An 18,182-nucleotide genomic window follows, 5' to 3' on the forward strand; every position below is an offset into this window, starting at 1 on the left:
AATACCAATTTACAGTCTGTGTTTTGTGGTGTACTGTATATTATTGAGAGCTCTGGTTGATAATGCTGACATACACATCGTGGTTTCCAAGCAAAATCTAAAGATGACAGGCAACATTAATTTTCTAAATTAATATTCTTTATAGACATAAATCATTAAGTGCACATTAGTTTTATCTTACTGAAATATCACTCCAGAATTTGGAAACATCAAGATGATTTGTTTGTAGAAACTCAGTAAACCATTTTATGGAACGTTTACTGCCTTTATCTTCTGTTTCATCCCGTTCAAAGCGCTCATTATGTTTATTCACAGAATAGTTGGTGAGATGCATATACAACTGGCTCTGGAAACAGGGAAAGGTATCAGATATCTCATAAATACTCATCCAGAACATGTGCTTCAAAATAAAGAAATTTAAAAAGAAAATCTAAAAAATTTAATGTTATATAATCCATGACATATTGTAATGTGTATTTCTATTAAACACATAAATTCATGTTTTGAGTTTCATATACCATTTAATGAAATAAACCCACTTTCGTTGCATGAAAGTGTTATTAAGTTCTTGGGAAGACTTGTATTCTGAATGTTACAGCCCTGATAAATCAAAACACTTAAGCAAATGTTTAAATTTAATTCAACTGAAGTCAATGGGACTACTTAGTATATGTTTAACTTTGTTGGACTGGGACCTATGTGTGTTGCCAATCTTTATGTGTCTATACAAAAACAGTAACAAGAGAAAAGTGTCTACAGAGCAATTAACATACAGAACGGTTACATGCCCACTATGGGTACGTCTAGACCGCAAGCTTCTTTTGAAAGAAGCTTTTTTGAAAGAGAGCATCAACACCTCAAAACCAGATCAAAAAAGCTATCTGATTTTTCAAAAGAGAGCTTCCAGACTGCATGGATGCTCTCTCGAAAGAAAGCCCTGATTGCTATTCGCAGAATGGCCACTAGGGCACCTGTACTTTTTTCAATTGCCTCTTCTTTCGAAAAAGTCTCTGTTCTGCATCCACACACGCCTTTTTTTTTTTTTTTTTTTTTTTTTTTTGAAAGAGCTCTTTTGAAAATGCAGTTTGGACGCAAGTGAAGTTTTTTTGAAAAAAAGGGCAGTTTTTTTTCCAAAAAAACAATGTAGTTTAGACATACCCTATAAGAAGTGTCAGGAAAATGTTACCAAGTATTTGACCACCTGCCTCATTCTGAGACAAATCCCCTTTCAGAGTTCATGATACTCTGTGTATAAGACATATTCTCATGAAGAAGATTCTGTTTATCTCCTGACAAATATATACTGAATGTTAACACTATTCCCCCACCTGTGCAGTTGTGAGTAAGGCTCAGGATTGGCTTCTGCCACTCAACCACTGTAGCCCAATAATGCTTGTTTTTATTTTATATTGCAAATGTAAACAAGAGTTGATTTGTGTATCTAATTGTGTGTAGCAGTTCAAAATAGAATTGAACTGATCAGATTGGGAGCTTGGGCAGGAGCAGGGGACGCACAAGGCCCAAAAAGGACTAGCAAGGAGATAAACATTGAATAAAAACAAAACCAGTTTTCAAAATGGACACAAATTCAAGGGTATTTTCAAAATAACATTTTTTATTGTTAACAGAACTTGTTTCCTGATGAACCATTTTAACTAGCTTAAATTTAACAATGTACTGCTTTTCCATTTTATAAGTCACTGATTTATGTGCATGTTCTTCCCATGTGAGCATTAATCAGCCTATGTGCTGCCCTACCACACAAGTCTTACCTTATTACTTTATCGAGGGCCAGTAAATGTTGCTACATCTTTTTGCCCAATTCCATTTAATGTGATAAAAGGAGACAACTCAAGCTCTCCGTATTTCACCACACAATTACTTTTATTTGAAAAATTTAATAGCTTAATTTCAGGTAAACTACCAATTTACTGGGTTAACACTATGCAAAACAGTTTTCTCGTATGGTTTCTAATTTCTGTTGTGAGTATCAGATCAAAGCCCATAGTCTTGACTAGCTGCAGATGCCGTCTTTCCAAATATGCCAACTATCTTAACTAAATGCAATTGTTCTACAGATGATGATGAAATGAAAGCTTGGATATTAGTTAAATCATTTAACAATCTTCACTCTAAAAATGGGTTTTTGGATTATTAAAGATGAGCCAGGTAATTCAAAAGCTATGCAAGTAATAGATGCATTGTGGCAATAGCAGATTTGAGAAAACAGCAAAAAGCAGTTCTAGAAGGTCCAAACTAAACGAAAAAAGTCCTTGCATAACAATGCTAGAAAAGAAAGTGCTGAAGTAGGCAGTACCAGAAGAACTCTGGCGGTCCCCCCCCCAACCCCCTCATTTTCCCAGACACAGAGCATATTTCAGTGACACTGGCAGGATATTAATACAAACACTATTCCAGGCAACCAGTTCTGAATACAAATTTTGATAATTACATGGAAAAAATGAGGGGAAGCTAGATTTAATGATGACTATTAACAGAAGCAATGGACAAAGTAATTTTATGCAAAATCTTATGTGAAATCACACAGCTAATGCCTTAGCATTTGAAAACAATTATCAGGAGATGAAATGTGAGAAAGATCACCCACTGTTGAACTAATACTAAGGGCTCTGCCAATGTTGTATCTAAGAATATTCTACACTGCCACCCTAGTTCGAACTAGGGTGGCTAATGTAGGCATTCGAACTTGCAAATGAAGCCCGGGATTTAAATATCCCGGGCTTCATTTGCATGTTCCCAGGCACCGCCATTTTTAAATGCCCTGTAGTTCGAACTACCTGCCCGCGGCTACACGCGGCACGAACTAGGTAGTTTGAATTAAAGCTCCTAATTCGAACTACTGTTACTCCTCCCGCAATTGCAGGAGGAGTAACAGTAGTTCGAATTAGGAGCTTTAATTCAAACTACCTAGTCCATTTGAATTAGGGTGGCAGTGTAGACATACCCTAAAAGAGTAAGGGCATTACTGGAGCTATACTGCTGTATTCCCTTAGCAATGGTCAATGAATAGAGGTGTGATGCCTGCAGAGATCAGAAGCAGGAATAACATCTCCTCAGGGGCTCAGACAAGAGTAGTTACTACAAATACAGTATGGGCTCTACTCACTGTGATCTACTGCAGAGGTGTGGAGTGAGGTTTATGACCTATCACAGCAAAAACAGGCCCTGTGAGACAGTAAGCACTGGCAGCAGAAAATTGTACATCCCAGCATCAGAGCAAACTGGCTGCCAAGTTATAACTGAATACTCCAAAGGAGAAGGAAGAGGGAAGGAGAGTAAGAAAGGGGAAAAAGGCTTTCCTCACTCACTGGTAACCCACCAAACCCCTACTGAGGCGGCCATAATTTGGCCCATGAAATGGGCATAGGTCTGGAATAGGGAAGCTGGCATGACAACAGGTTTCCTATGCAACGTATTATTGCAAGAACTGAAATCACCAGGATATCTCAAAATTACTTGCTTCTCAGTACCCACGTCCATTCTGGTCTATGCCACTCAGGGTATGTCTACACTACAGCGCTAATTCGAACTAACTTAGTTGGAATTAGTTAATTCGAACTAAGCTAATTCGAACTAACGCATCTAGAACTAAAAACTAGTTCGAATTAGCGTTTTGCTAATTCAAACTAGCGCGTCCACACTGATTGGACGCAGGGGCGCATTTAAGGGTGGCTGAAACTGGTTCTGGCAGGGCATCAGGTCAGTAGTTGCTTTGTGTGGCTGCTGTCTGAGGCTATCTGAGGCTCGTGCTTAAAGGGACCCCCGGACAGCCGGTTCTCAGCTTTTCCTGCTTCCTTGCCAACCTCACCAAGGGACAGCAAAGCGTTGGTCTCTGTGCCCGTCTGTGTCGGTGCTTCCCTTCGGGGACGCCGCCGCAGGTGGCAACATGGAGCCAGAGCTCGCCCTGCACCTTCTGGTGCACTTTCTGGACTTGCTGCTGCAAGCCTGCCAGCAATGGCTCGAGGCTTCCTGGCACCACCTGGTGCACGTCAGCCCCCTGCCTCTCCACCTGGCCGCCCTGGGGGCCGTGGAGGAGCTGCGGCAGCGCCCCGGCACCAGCGTGCAGCGACTGGTGGGACCGCATCGTCCTGGAGCGCTGGGAAGACCGACAGTGGACCCAGAATTTCAGGATGAGGAGGGACACCTTCCTGGAGCTCTGCGAGTGGCTCGCCCCTGCTCTGCGCAGAAGGGACACTCGCATGAGGCCCGCCATCCCCCTCCAGAAGCGGGTGGCCATCGCCCTCTGGAAGCTCTCCACGCCGGACAGCTACCGATCCGTCGGGAACCAGTTCGGCGTGGGGAGATCCACTGTCAGAGCGGTGCTCATGCAGGTACGGCACTCGTCGGCCACTGAGCCGGGGGTGGAGGGGGGCTGAAAGGAGGGGATGGGCCGCCCCAGGGACAAAGGGGGGGAGGGAGGAGGCGAAAGCGCCCCGCACCGGAGGGGTCGGTCTGTCCCGGCCGTACTACACGCCGCCAGAGGATTGCTTCCAAGAGTGGGGCGCGGGGCACTGCCAGGGCACGAATGCTCCCAGCCACCCGGGCGCCCCACTGATTGGCGCTTTGCTGCGTCTCTCTCCGCAGGTGGTCAAGGCCATCAACCGGGTGCTGCTCCGCAGGGTGGTCCGCCTCGCCGACCCGGACGCCGTCATCCGAGGATTCAGCGCCCTCAGCTTCCCCAACTGCGGGGGGGCCATCGACGGGATGCACATCCCTATCCGTGCCGTGGAACACCAGGCCTCCCGGTACGTCAACTGCAAGGGGTACTTCTCCGTGATCCTGCAGGCCATGTGTGACCACCGGGGACAGTTCACGGACATTAATGTGGGCTGGTCTGGCAAAGCACACGACGCCCGGGTGTACCGCAACTCCTCCGTGTGCCAGCGGCTGCAGGACGGGACCTTCTTCCCCGACCGCCACATCAGGGTCGGGGACGTGGACATGCCCGTGTGCCTGGTGGGGGATGCCGCCTACCCACTGCAGCTGTGGCTGATGAAGCCCTACACGGGGCACCTCAATCCCTCCTGCCAGGCCTTCAATTCCAGGATGACCAGGGCCCGCATCGTGGTGGAGGGGGCCTTAGGGCGACTGAAAGCCCGCTTTCGATGCCTCCTCACCCATCTGGACCTGGCCGAGCACAACATCCCTCCCGTGGTGGCAGCATGTTGTGTGCTCCACAATTTATGTGAGAGAAAGGGGGAGGCTTTCCTGCCAGCCTGGATGGCTGAGGCTGACCACATGGCTGGCCACTACGGTCAGCCCTGCACCGCCGCCGTCCAGGAAGCCCAGCGGGGGGCCGTCCGGATCCGGGAAGCCCTGCGGGAGAGCTTCCTGGTGGAGGAGGAGGACTGACCTCTCCCTGCATGCTCCACTGGGGCCTTCTTCCACCCTACCCCCTTCCGCTTTCCCCTCTCTACCTACTGTCAAATAAAGACACCTGTTTTTCAAACAAAAATGTCTTTTTATTTAACATAACTGGGGTGGGGGGAGGGAGGAAGGAGGGTGAAAGAGGGGAGGGGGAAACCTGGGACGAGGGAGCTGGAAGGGGAGGGAAGGGAGGGAAGGGAGGAAGGGAAAGGAAAGCTCAGGGGTGGGGGTCCGGCTGCCTCTCCTGTCTCGCAACACTGCGGGTCCGGGGGCATTGGTGGGGAATGGTTGTGGAGGGTGGGGCAGGAGGGACGGGGGGTGTGGAGGAAGCAGGAGCGGGAGCAGGAGGGGGAGCAGGAGGGGGAGAAGAGGGAGAAGGAGGAATTGGGAAGCGGTCGAGCAGGCTCTGGAGGTGGCCTCACAGGGCACGGCCCTGCTCCTCCAGTGCCTCCAAGCTCCTCCGGCGCAGCCTCAGGTCCTCCTGGACCCAGTGGTTCTGGATACGGAGCTGTTGCTCCAGGAACTGGAGGTGCCGCCTCTGGTACTCCTCCTGGTTCCTGGCTCTCCTGCTGGCCCGGGCGTGGACGGCTGCTGCCGGCGGGGTGGTGCGCCCTGCAGTCCCAGGTGCTGCGACTGTGGTGAAACAAGAACAGCGGTCAATTACCCCAGGGGCCCAGGTGTGTGAAACCCAGCTCCCCTCTGCAAGGCCAGGGCCCCTGCAGGATCCCCAGCTGCTGCTCCGTGGTGGGCAAGGCCCAGGCGCACAGTCCCTGGGCTCCCTCTCGCCCCAGCCCCCTGTACACATAAGGGGAGCACGATGGTACTCACATGTGGTCACCTCCCCAGCCTCGGATGACACAGGCGAGCGGCTCTGTGGGGTGCCTCAGGGGTCCCGGGTCCTGGGCAGGCTGCCGGCAGGCTCCTGGCTCTCGGAGCCCTCCTCCTCCTCCTCCGTCTCTGGGAGCGGTCCCTCTGCCCCGGGGTCTATCACGTCCCAGGGGGCAGGGACGGCATGAGCCCCCAGGAGGCGGTCCAGAGGCTGGAAGTGGGGGCACGCCTCCGGGTCAGCCCCTGGCAGGCAGGCCTGGGAGTAGGACTGCCGCAGGTCCTTGATTTTCCAGCGTACCTGCTCCTGGCTGCGCTGGTGGCACCTGGCGGCCAGGCTGGCAGCCATTCGGCGGTAGACTGCCGTGTTCCTGTGGCTAGTGCGGAGATCGTGGACATTGGAGGCTTCTCCCCAAACCTCGATGAGGTCCACGATCTCCGCACTAGACCACGCGGGCGCCTGCCTCTTGCGGCCCCAGGCAGGGTCCTGGGGGCCGCCAGGCTGGTCCCGGGAAGAGGGGGAGGGCTGAGTGGCATCGGGTGGCTGGCTCATGGGGTGTCAGCTGCTGGGTGTGCTGGCACGGGTGCTGGCAGCCTTGCAACTGGCACAAATTGTGTAGCCAGCCCGTGGCCCTTTAAGGACTCCGGGGCCGGGAGGGGGGCAGTAGAGTTTCCCTGGTGTTGGTCAGAGTGGCCACCAGGGCAAGCTGGGAAGGGCTAGCCTCCCACTAGTTCGAATTAAGGGTCTACACAGCCCTTAATTCGAACTAGTAGGCTTAATCCTCATGGAATGAGGATTACCTAGTTCGAACTAAGCGCTCCGTTAGTTCGAATTAAATTAAATTCGAACTAACGGAGCGCTAGTGTATCGCCTATGAAAGTTAGTTCGAACTAACGTCCGTTACTTCGAACTAACTTTGTAGTGTAGATATACCCTCAGAGAGTGTCCTAAAACTCCTAGGCTGTGTCTAGACTGGCCAGTTTGCCAGCTGTCTACACTGGCCGCTTGAATTTCTGCAAGAACACTGACGGTCTCATGTAAGAAATCAGTGCTTCTTGAGGAAATACTATGCTGCTCCCATTCGGGCATAAGTCCTTTTGCGCAAAAGCTTTTGCACAAAAGGGCCAGTGTAGACAACTCAGATTTGTTTTGCGCAAAAAAGCCCCAATCGCAAAAATGGTGATCAGAGGTTTTTTGCGCAAAAGCGTGTCTAGATTGGCCATGGATGCTTTTGCGCAAAAGTGCTTTTTGCATTAAAGCGTCCGTGCCAATCTGGACGCACAGCTTGCTTTGTCGACAGAACTGAATGTGTCTAAACGCTCTATGTCGACAGAAGTTTTGTCGACAGTATCTGTCGACAAAACTTCCGTCGACAAAACCCTGTAGTCTAGACGTACCCTTGGAGACAGAGGGTTGCCAGATGTCCAGTTTTCCACTAGAAAGCCCAGTTGAAAAGGGACCGTGGAACTCTGAGATGCTAAAAGTCCAGTCCATGGCACAACAGGGCTAAGGTCAGTTCCACACCCAGCTCTGTGTGGCTCCCTGAAGCTGCCAGCATGTCCCCTCTCCAGCTCTTAGGCTCAGGGATAGCCAGGGAATACTGTACATTGCCCCTGCCCCAAACTACAACCAATGGGAGCTGTGGGTGCCTGTAGCTGGGGAAATGTGCAGAGTTGCCTGCTACACCTCTGCCTAGGATCCAGATGGAAGACATGATGCCACCTCTGGGAGCTCCAGAGCCTATGTCCCCTCCTACAGCCCTACTCCCTGCCCCAGCCCAGAGCCCTCTCCTGAACTCAAACTTCCTCCCACAGCCTCTACCCCATGCCGCATCCTCACCCCCATGCCAACCTTGGCTCCCTTCTATACTCCTATCCTTTAGCTGAGCCATGACCCCCTGCCACACCTAAACTCCCTCCCAGAGCCTACACCCCATGCCCCTTAACCTAGCCCTGACCCTCTTTCAGCACTCCAAACCCCACACCAGAGCCTGCACCCCCAGCTGGAGGCCTCACCTCTTCCCACACCCCAACCTCCGGCCCAGCCCAGTGAAAATGAGTGATAAGGGGACAGTGAGGGAGGGGAAAGGCAGGACATGGGGGGCAGTGTCTTGGAAAAGTTGCAGGGCAGGAAAAAGAGTTTTCTTTTTTTGCAGTCAGAAAGTTGGCGACCCTTTGGAGACACTATACAATGAGTAAAATTAATATGTCTCTCTCATGATTTGGTGCATTCCCCAAGTTTTTAGGTAAAGCAGCCACATACATATTTCCACAAGTAAGTACATGTGAGGTGGCTGTTGCTATTTGGGTTCTGCTGTTCACTCCTCTCTTCCACTGAATAAGCATTGCTCTGTAGATGTCATTGTTTCTGATAATACAGGCAGTCCCCGGGTTACATGGATCCGACTTACATCGGCTCCCTACTTACAAACGGGGTGAGGCAACCCCGCACTAGCTGCTTCCCCCCAGCAGACCAGGGAGACGCGGAGCGGCTTGTCTCAGCAGACATCTCAGCTTGAGAATAAAGGACTGAGGGAAGTGAGGTGTGGGAGAATAAAACTGAGCTCTGGAGAAATGTTTGGCTAGAGTTTCCCCTACAATATGTACCAGTTCCAACTTACATACAAATTCAACTTAAGAACAAACCTACAGTCCCTATCTTGTACGTAACCCGGGGACTGCTTGTCCCCTTAAATCCACAGTAACTATTCCTCACTTGCAAAGACTGACTACTGACTGCAATAGCAACCATTATCAGTCCACATACCAGCTCTGATATCTTCTTGTCACTCTTCTGTACAGTATCTCAAGTCCCTGGCTGACATACTAGAAGGATTTAGCTCTGTGCCCATTCAAATCAATGGCAAAACTCACAGGGTATGTCTACACCAGCCCTCTAGTTCGAACTAGGGAGGCTAATGAGGGCGACTGAAGTTGCTAATGAAGCGCGGGATATTTAAATATCCCGCACTTGATTAGCATAATCCTGGCTGGTCGCCATTTTGGAAACTAACTAGCCCGAAATAACTGCCCGCGTCTATACGTGGCAGAGAAGCGGGATTCTGAGTTAAACCCCTTAGTTCGAATTAACTGTCAAAACCTCATTCCATGAGGAGTCGCCCTCATTAGCCTCCCTAGTTCGAACTAGGGGGCTAGTGTAGATGTACCCATAGACTTCAGTGATGCCCCTTTCTCATCACCAAAGACAAAGTTTTAATACATAAAACTCAATATAATAATTGTTGATGGGATCCACTTTAGCTCTCCCTGCCCTAGGTTTGAATATTGATAATTGTTGTCTTTTTCTCTCTTTCTGGAAATAATTTTTTGGGGGATAACAAAAGAAGCAGAGTAGTTTGAAGAGTATTATATAGCCAATGAGGATATGTCAACAAGTGCTACCATTGCAGAGCCAATAATGAGTTAAATGTCTAGATGGCTGTATTTTAAACTTCTCATTTACAGTCTAATTTTTAAGCAAACAGAAAGGCCTTGCTTGGCAAATATAAAACTAATTCTGGATTTGAAAACCTAATCTAAATTATGGGTTAATATGGGCATTTATTTATTTTTTTCTCCAAATGCTAATCATGCTATGTATCTGGCAGTCATTCCATCATCACCCTACAAAATACTGAGTGCTATTACTGTAAGCAATACATTGAGACTATAATCCACTTACCAAATTAGAATCACTGGGAGGATGGTACTTCTCTGTGCCCATTCTCACAAGTCCATCATGATACAAAAATATTTTTAATGGATCACAGGATGTTACCAGAATGTACACTCGTAAATCAAACTTGTATCCTTCCATAAGAAATGGTTTGTCAAGGTATTCCTGAACAATCAAGTGATCCTGAGCTTGTAGTTTTTCTCCATTTCTTATCAGAGAGATTCTGGTTAAAACAAAGGTTAATTTAAAACACTGGCATTTGACACAACTCTTTGAAGTACATAGTTGACCAGCCAGAGAACCATCTTAATTCCGTTATTAATATAGATATTTGTGTATTTATTTGCATGGTACAGCAAATATGCCATTCACTTACATGTTTTTATTGCTTCCTATGCTTGACAGTGGTAAAATGGGATGAAGAATATCAATTCACCATTTAAAAATAACTTCTTCTACTATTCATTTTAGAGTTTGGAATAATGGATTTCTCTCTGCTGTTCAGAAATGCTAGGAAGAGTGACCAGTCAGTGGATTTTAAGATTTTTTCTTGCCATGCAGCTTAGAAGATACTTTCTTGAGTTCATCTTCTGCCCCAGATCTAGGTTTCAATGCTACTTTACTGCTGACCTGATTCCAATGGAACTACTTATAACCTGAGTTCAAGTAGTAGAATCAACCCTTACACACATTTACTTATCAACAGATTGGAAAATGTTAAGCCCGAAACATATACTTTTAAAATATTTAATATATTTCATGTTTCATATAACTAAGTGTCTGAGCTAACTGATATAATGAATTCCAGTACATTAAAATCTCTGTTAAAAATACTAACATTTGGAGTTAAAGTAATAAACCTGTGAAAATTCAGAGTTGTGATTGAAACCAGTATACTTTATCTCTCCTGATTGTTCCTATAACATCCCACCCCAGTACTTTGAGTCCCATAAATAAAAGTATATTGCCTATATGATATTTTCACAAAAGGAATCCTGATTTCAAGTCCTATTTGAGCCCATTATCAGCAAAAGCTTTTTGTAACACAGAAAGGAAACTTCTCTTTTTACCATTTTCATTTAGCTTTATAACTCAGCTGTTACTGGTCTGTAGGCCTTTGTCAAAATTAGAGCCTTTTTATACTGACACTACTAGCCATACATTAAACCCAGCAGTATACAATAAGTCACTCAAAAATTAAGATTTAATCTCAAAAGCCACTCATTATTTGAAAATTATTTGTAGATATTTCACCTTTGTTTAGATAACATGAATAATCTATTCAATTAACCTACCCATGCCCCATCGCACCATTAGCTGGTTTGACTATGAAAGTTTTCTGTCTTCGCTTCTTCTTCAGTTCCTTTACATAATTCTGAAACTGCATATATTCTGCAGGGAAGATCCATGTTCGAGGAATAAAACTATACTCCTGAGGCTGAGACTTGATCATTCTGCAAAAAGGGAAACTGAATTTAGAAACCTTTTGTTATCTTCAAATTTAGGCTTATTGCAGATGGTCTACAGGACTAAATTGAATTCTGAATGGGGACTCTGAAGAGCAAGTTTATTGCCTTAAAAGGAGCAACAAGAAAATTAGTCCAAAACAGTTAAGAATGGTTGTCTATGCATTAATATGCAAGCAGTCAGAACAATAAAAAGAGCTATATTGCATTTTTGCATATCCTCATGCATGGACTCATTTCTCCTAAAGATGTGGCTCAATTAATAAAAATCCTTAGCGATACGCTATACTTCCTAAATTAAAGTGTACAATGTAATGAAGATATATACCAATTCATAGATCCTCCTATTGGCAGAGATATCCGCCTTATAATTATTACATTTTGGTTGCAATATTTTGGTAGCATTTTATCCCCAGGGCGTTAGGGATACATTTTGTGCTAGTCTAAGATGCTATCATGGTATGTTTGTACTGAAGACATTCATAAGAATACATAGTGAAAAGCATGTGTGTGCGTTATAATGATTAGGAGGGACCTAAATTCATGTTTCTAGAATGGAGGAAAAGGATATGTGGGTGGTGACAGGGAAGAAAAAAGGACCCAAACTACAAGAAGTTTCTGGAAGCATTTTACAAACTGGAAATTATGACACCAAAGAGGATACAAATGGTGCCAAGAAGTCACTGGGGAGGTCAGGGGGAATGAAGGAAAAAGGAGAAAAAAAATGCAAGAAAACCATTACAGGTTGAATCTCCCAAATCCAGGACTCTCTGGTCCAGCAACAACCATGGTCTGGCAGGGCCATGGATGTTGCTGGACCAAAGAACCCCACAGGCAGAGAGCAGAAGCCAGCTAGGAGGATGCAGGGCTGGGGAGCCCTGGCTGGGCCAGCAGTGGCTGGACCAGGTGGCATCTGGGGAACCCCAACCCGGCTGGGGAACACCCAGCATCAGTAGGGCCAGGAGGTTGAGGAGTCCTGCCCTGGGCAGAGAACCCCCGCCATCAGCAGGACCAGGCAGCAAACAGGGAGCCCGTGCCCCAGACAGGGAACCCCTGGTGTCAGCCAGGCCAGACAGCAAACTAGGAGTCCCTGCCTTGCCTGGAGAACCCCTTGCAAGCAGCAGGGCCAGGCGGCAGCTAGGCGGCCCCAGGGAAGCCCCCACATGAGCAGGACCGACCCCAGCAGTGGGGTGGGCCAGTGATGGCTAGGTAGCCCCAATAAGGGAACCTCAGGAAACACCCACCAGCAATGGGCTGAGTGGCTCCAGCCAGGGAACTCCCCCAGCATTATCAGGGTCAGACAGGGCTGGGGAACCCCCTGGCATCAACAGGGTCAGGAGGTGGGGAGCCCCAGCCATGGAAGCTCTGGAATCCCTGGTGGCAGTGGGGTTGGGGGAGGCTGGGCAGCCCCATCCAGAGAACCCCTGATGGCAGCGGAGCCAGGCAGCAGTAAGTGAGATTTGGCTGGAGAGACCGCCTGAGGAATCCCCAGGGGCAGCGGGGCATCGTCATCCAAGCAGGGCTGGCAGCATCCAGGCTGGCTGGCAAGGAAACCCAGGGAAACCCAGGCAGCATCGAGCGGGAGCCCCAGATTTGAGAGTTTCAAAATAAAACTGGCAGCATTATATGGCCCAAATTGATCTTTTTGAAATAAATATAACATTGTGCAGTGAATTCTCTAAGGCCATGTCAACACAGCAAGCTTATTTCGAAATAACTCATACTTCAAAATAATAGAGTACACATCTACTCAGCAAGCCCATTATTTTGAAATAATTTCAAAATAACGGGCTTCTTACTCCTGCTTCTTTAGCCCTCATTTCACAAAGAGTAAGGGAAGTTGAATGAAGAGTGTTCTTTCTTCAACTTCCTGTTGTGTAGACAGTGCCAAAATTCGAGTTAAGGTACTTCAACTTGAGGTACACAATTAACGTAGCCGAAGACTGTCATCTTAACTCAGCTTTAGCTTGCAGTGTAGACGTACCCTCCCAGGTTAGATTTAGTTACACTCTTACACTGCCATTGAAAGTTACAATGACTTGGATGTAAGTGGACTTAAAGTATCATTTCAAGTGTTTCAGTCCAACTGTGGCACCTTGAGAGATGACTAATAGTAGGGATGTGAACATGTAGCCATTTACACGATTAACCAATGAGCCTGGGCTCATCGGTTGATCCTAACAATTACACACAGGTACCCCCACACCTGCTGCCTCTGTATCAGAAGCAATGGGGATGGGTGGGGCAGGCTCCCCTGCATGGAAATGTGTAACCGCTTAAATTCACAGCAGTCACTCATTTATAAAATTAAACGTATTTTAACTTCCCTAATTAATAACTTCTCTCAGTAACAGAAATGACATAATAATCAAGCACATCTGCAAGACTAGGACTGGAGCCAAAGCTTAAAAATATTGGTACAATAGATACACTGTCACTGAATCTACTGGCTAACTAAACAAACATTACAGAAACCACAATAGCCACTAACGTTTTTACACACTGCAGTAAACTAAAGTTTTTCACAGTCTTAGCTGTATTTAACACTTACCAATTTGAGTTGGGGAACACCATGCACAGAGTCAGGCTGCTGGAACAATTTGTATAGTGAGGGTGCTGAAAGCCATTGAACCAAACTATAAATCCTTTATATAATGTGAACTACTTCAAACCAGGGGATTCTGCAACACCCCCACACCTGTAGTTCCAGCACCTATGCACAGAGCACCATATTATCCATATTTACAAACTAAGAACTAATATTAAACTATGCTGCTTTTATACCTCTAAACATATTCCTGCCTTATTAGGTGAATACCTCATCTCACCACTATTTATTTTAACCCCCCAAAGGATTTCTTATGCTACATTTTCCTTCATCATTAAAAGGGCATAAGTCAGAGGTGTGCAAATACCAGCCCACAGGTTGGATTTAGTCCACCACAGTTAGCCCCGCCCATGTCCCGATCCATGCCACTTCCAACCACTCCCATTGGCCGGCAGCAGTGGTCCACAGCCAACAGGAGCTGTGATCGCCAGTACCTGTGGCCATGCAGATAAATATAGCAGCCTACCAGGGGCTAACCCTGGCAAACTGTGGCCGTGTTAGCGCCCAGCCCGGCATAAAGTATACATCCCAATATATAGTACATGACAGACTGGAAAAACACACATTATTGCATGTTGGCATTTAATTAAACTACATATTTGAATATTCAGCTCTCTCACCAGCTGGATACAGTTTCAAGGCATTAGGTACTACTTCTGAACTACACATTTCTCATAGCAGGGACTTTTTTATGCCCTTTATACCACTGAGCAGACTTGTCAGCACTTAATAAATACAAGCCTTGGCACCCGCTGATGTTCAACTAAAATGTAAATATTTCTTTTATCTTTTCTCCTCACTAAGGCCCCTATTCTAGGAAGCATGCAATCAGGTGCTTAGCTTTAAGCACAAGTTTGAGTGCTTTCCTGAATCAGGCGTAATTCATCATAGTAGGACTGTTTTTCCAAAACAACCCAGTACTGTGCCATTTTTGTGCCGTTTCTCTTGTCCTATTTTCCCTCATCAGGTTCTCTATAGTCCTTACTATAGAGGACTGAAGAATACAGCACTGTAAGAAAAGCAAGCTATTGTTCTTTGAGTGCTGTTCTAACTAATACATGTGGCTCTTCAGTCAGACTGTATGCTTTTTATTATTTGCAGAGTGCACTCTGTAAAAGAAATCATAGATGTTCAGAACATAAAATTTAGCATGAAAAATTACCAAAGCCAAGATCACTTGTTTATTTCCCAGTATAATTGCATCTATGGCTCTGTCTCAAGATTTAGTAACTTTTCAGGAACAGGAGGCGACTGTGAGAAGATGGAAGTGATTCAGCTGACCTTGATCCTTTATGACTGAGTCCTCAAACTTCTTCAATGTAACCACACATCCTACTGTCTTACTCCTAGTTTTGTTCCTTTTTTCAGTCACGTGGACAGCAATCTCTACCGTTCACTATCACCTGAATCTCTATTGCAACCATAACAATTGTTGACATGAGAAGTGTTTATAGGAAAGTATTGAAGTATTTTTTCTTTCTTGAAGATGCTGTGAATAGTCCTTTAAAAAAAAAGTTATTTGCTTTGTTGCCTTTTACTTATAATTCATCTCCTCTTCCTATCTGTTCAACTCCTTTCTCCCCGATCCTCTTCTTAATATTATATGTTGTTGTGGCTATATTTGTTCTTATCTGTTAGACAGTCATGGGAAAGAACTCCTCTCTGGAGCCCAAAAAGCTTGTCTCTTTCACCAGAAGAAGTCGGTCAACAAGGGCATGTCTACACAGCAAAGAAAAACCTGCATTTGGCCCATGCCAGCTGACTTTGGGCATGGAGCTCATGCTGTGGAACCCACTCATTGCTGTGAAGGCTTCCAGGCTTGGGCTGGAGCAGGGTCCTTGAGCTTGAGATCCAGTCTGAGTCTGACATCTAAACAGCAATGAAACTGCCTTGTAGCCCAAGCCCCATGAACCTGAGTTAGTTGCATGGACCAGCAGCAAATTTTCCTTCCCTATGTAAACATACCCTAAAAAATATTACCTGAGTCATCTTATTTCTCCAGTAGCACAAAAACAAATCCCTAAGTCTTATTTTGGTGATTATATGCACCAAGATAGTTTTGGGATCCCATTTTTCTTTGATCCCATTTCTACTTAAATTAATGCAATTGTTAGAGTGAAGTAATTTAAAATATATTAATACAACATATGATGTTTAGAATTTTAAAGTAATATCTTCATCTTGTTTTCTTTAAATGTGCATTACCAATAAGTATAAATCATGTACAGCATTTAATAAAAGAGTACTTGTACTAATAAAAAGTTTGTATCCTTGTGGGAATTTCATCTGAACATGCCAAAGCACTATCACATGCGTTAGGTAAGTCTGCCCATTAATTAGTTTATGAGACCTAACTATCACTACTTTCCTCAGGAGAGGTTTCAGAGGTTAGTCTGTTTCAGCAAAAACAACAAGAAGTCCAGTGGCACCCTAAAGACTAACAATTTTATTATGACATAAGCTTTTCTGAATTGCGAAGTTTATGCCATAACAAAATTGTTAGCCTTTAAGGTGCCACTGGACTCCTTGTTGCTCATCAGAGATATTATACTGATTTTACGGATAGGCAAACTGAAGCAAGAGATTAAGTGATTTGTCAAAAGTCACTAAACTAAAATAGAAACATTCAGAAGGCTATACATACGAACATTTTCAGATAATTCCATGGGGAAATTAACTGCATAGATCTCACAATGGTGTTTGAGAGAATCATATGATTAAAATCCTAATCCCTATATTCTTCTGAATCTTCATATATAATTACACCTTTTTTCTCTGCATTCATGAGCAACACATTTAACTAAACATGCTACCAGATTAACATGTTGCTTTTTCGATTTGTGGCTAAGCTCCAGGCCTTTATGTTATTGTGGGGATAAAGTTTTATTCTAAAGCTTTTCTTCTCCATTTTATTTACTTGCTTGCTTGTATCTTTTAAAGAAAGGATTTAGAGATAACACTCTGTTATGCACATTTGCTGCTTCTATTTGCAAAATACAGTACTCTGTTTCTGCTTGCCCTGGTGCCCCATTGTCTCAATAGAATGCAAGAGCTGTATTTGTATTGTATTGCAAGCATGACTGTCATTGAAAGACCTGCACAATAGAGCAAAGACAACAATTTAAAAAAAATCTGAGCAACAATCTAATGCACTCTTGAAAAAAAAACAAGCAGAGCTGAGATGTAAGATCATAAACAAAAGCAGCTGTGCATCATTCCATGTTACAAATAAAGAAACAAAGAAAAAGAAGAGACTGTATGCAACACAAAAGCAAGAGGCCAAAAATAAGAATTATGTACTCTGATGTACATAGTCACAAATATTAACAAGGAAAAGTAATCAGGAACAAAAGCCTCCATTCCATATACTGTAGTATTCCCGGACATATCTCACAATTCCCTCTAACTTTAGATCCAAATTTGCCTCTTTCACAAAGTAGTCGTCAGGTATATCACTTTTATCTCTGTAAATTATTAAGATCAAATTTTGACTCACAACACTGAGTTTACAGAAAATAGGTTAGATTACTGAAATAAATAAAATTACAGCAGGGATTAAAGTTCCACCAGAAATATACTTGCCCCCAAACTATTTCTGCATATGAATTGATCTCACAATATAGTCTCTTGTAGCACTGTCACAGACAACATTCTGAGACTATATCCCATAATTGGGCTTCAGCAGATTGAGAGGCAAGTTCTCAGCCTAAACCTGAAAATATGCATGATAACCTGAGCACTTTATTGCTCTGCACATTTAAAAAAAATCTCACACATGAAGTTGTTATGACTAACATAACATTGCCCATCATACTGATCAGTACTGATCAACTGTACTGTGTCTGCTTTTTGTTTTACACTTATATTGTCAACTCATCAAAGTACAGACTGTCTTTTTGTTCTGTGATGGTATAGTCTAGCGGGTCCTGGTCCATGACAAGGGCTTCTAGATACTTAGGCAATTCACATACACAAATAAATTGCTTGAATTCATATATTGTACATATATTGATATATTCACAAACCTTTCTATATTCATTTGGACAGGCTAATTACTCATCATGTTCTGTTTGTTTCTTATAGGTTACACTTATTGGGCCAGATCCTCAACCAGCATAAATCATTGTACAGTAGCTTCACTGATTTCAATGGAGCAGTGTCAATTTACACTGAGTCTATGGCTGACTACCTTGTATGTTTTTCAATAATGAGGGAGAAA

The 18,182-nt window shown here is 44.9% G+C and overlaps 1 protein-coding gene across 12 annotated transcripts in view; it reads right to left on the reverse strand.

The window, feature by feature from the left end:
- Window positions 1–18,182, reverse strand: part of TTLL7 (tubulin tyrosine ligase like 7) — a 138,810-nt gene that overhangs the window by 67,186 nt on the left and 53,442 nt on the right. For all 12 annotated transcript variants that reach the window (XM_025183193.2, XM_006120299.4, XM_025183191.2 and 9 more), the window contains 3 exons: window positions 11,185–11,343; window positions 9,896–10,112; window positions 182–346 (listed from right to left, as the gene is read on the reverse strand). In XM_025183193.2, the coding sequence (XP_025038978.2) occupies window positions 182–346; window positions 9,896–10,112; window positions 11,185–11,343 (541 nt within the window). The remainder of the gene's footprint in view (window positions 1–181; window positions 347–9,895; window positions 10,113–11,184; window positions 11,344–18,182) is intronic.

This window comes from Pelodiscus sinensis, chromosome 9, assembly GCF_049634645.1.
Source record: "Pelodiscus sinensis isolate JC-2024 chromosome 9, ASM4963464v1, whole genome shotgun sequence".
NCBI classification, from domain to species: domain Eukaryota; kingdom Metazoa; phylum Chordata; order Testudines; family Trionychidae; genus Pelodiscus; species Pelodiscus sinensis.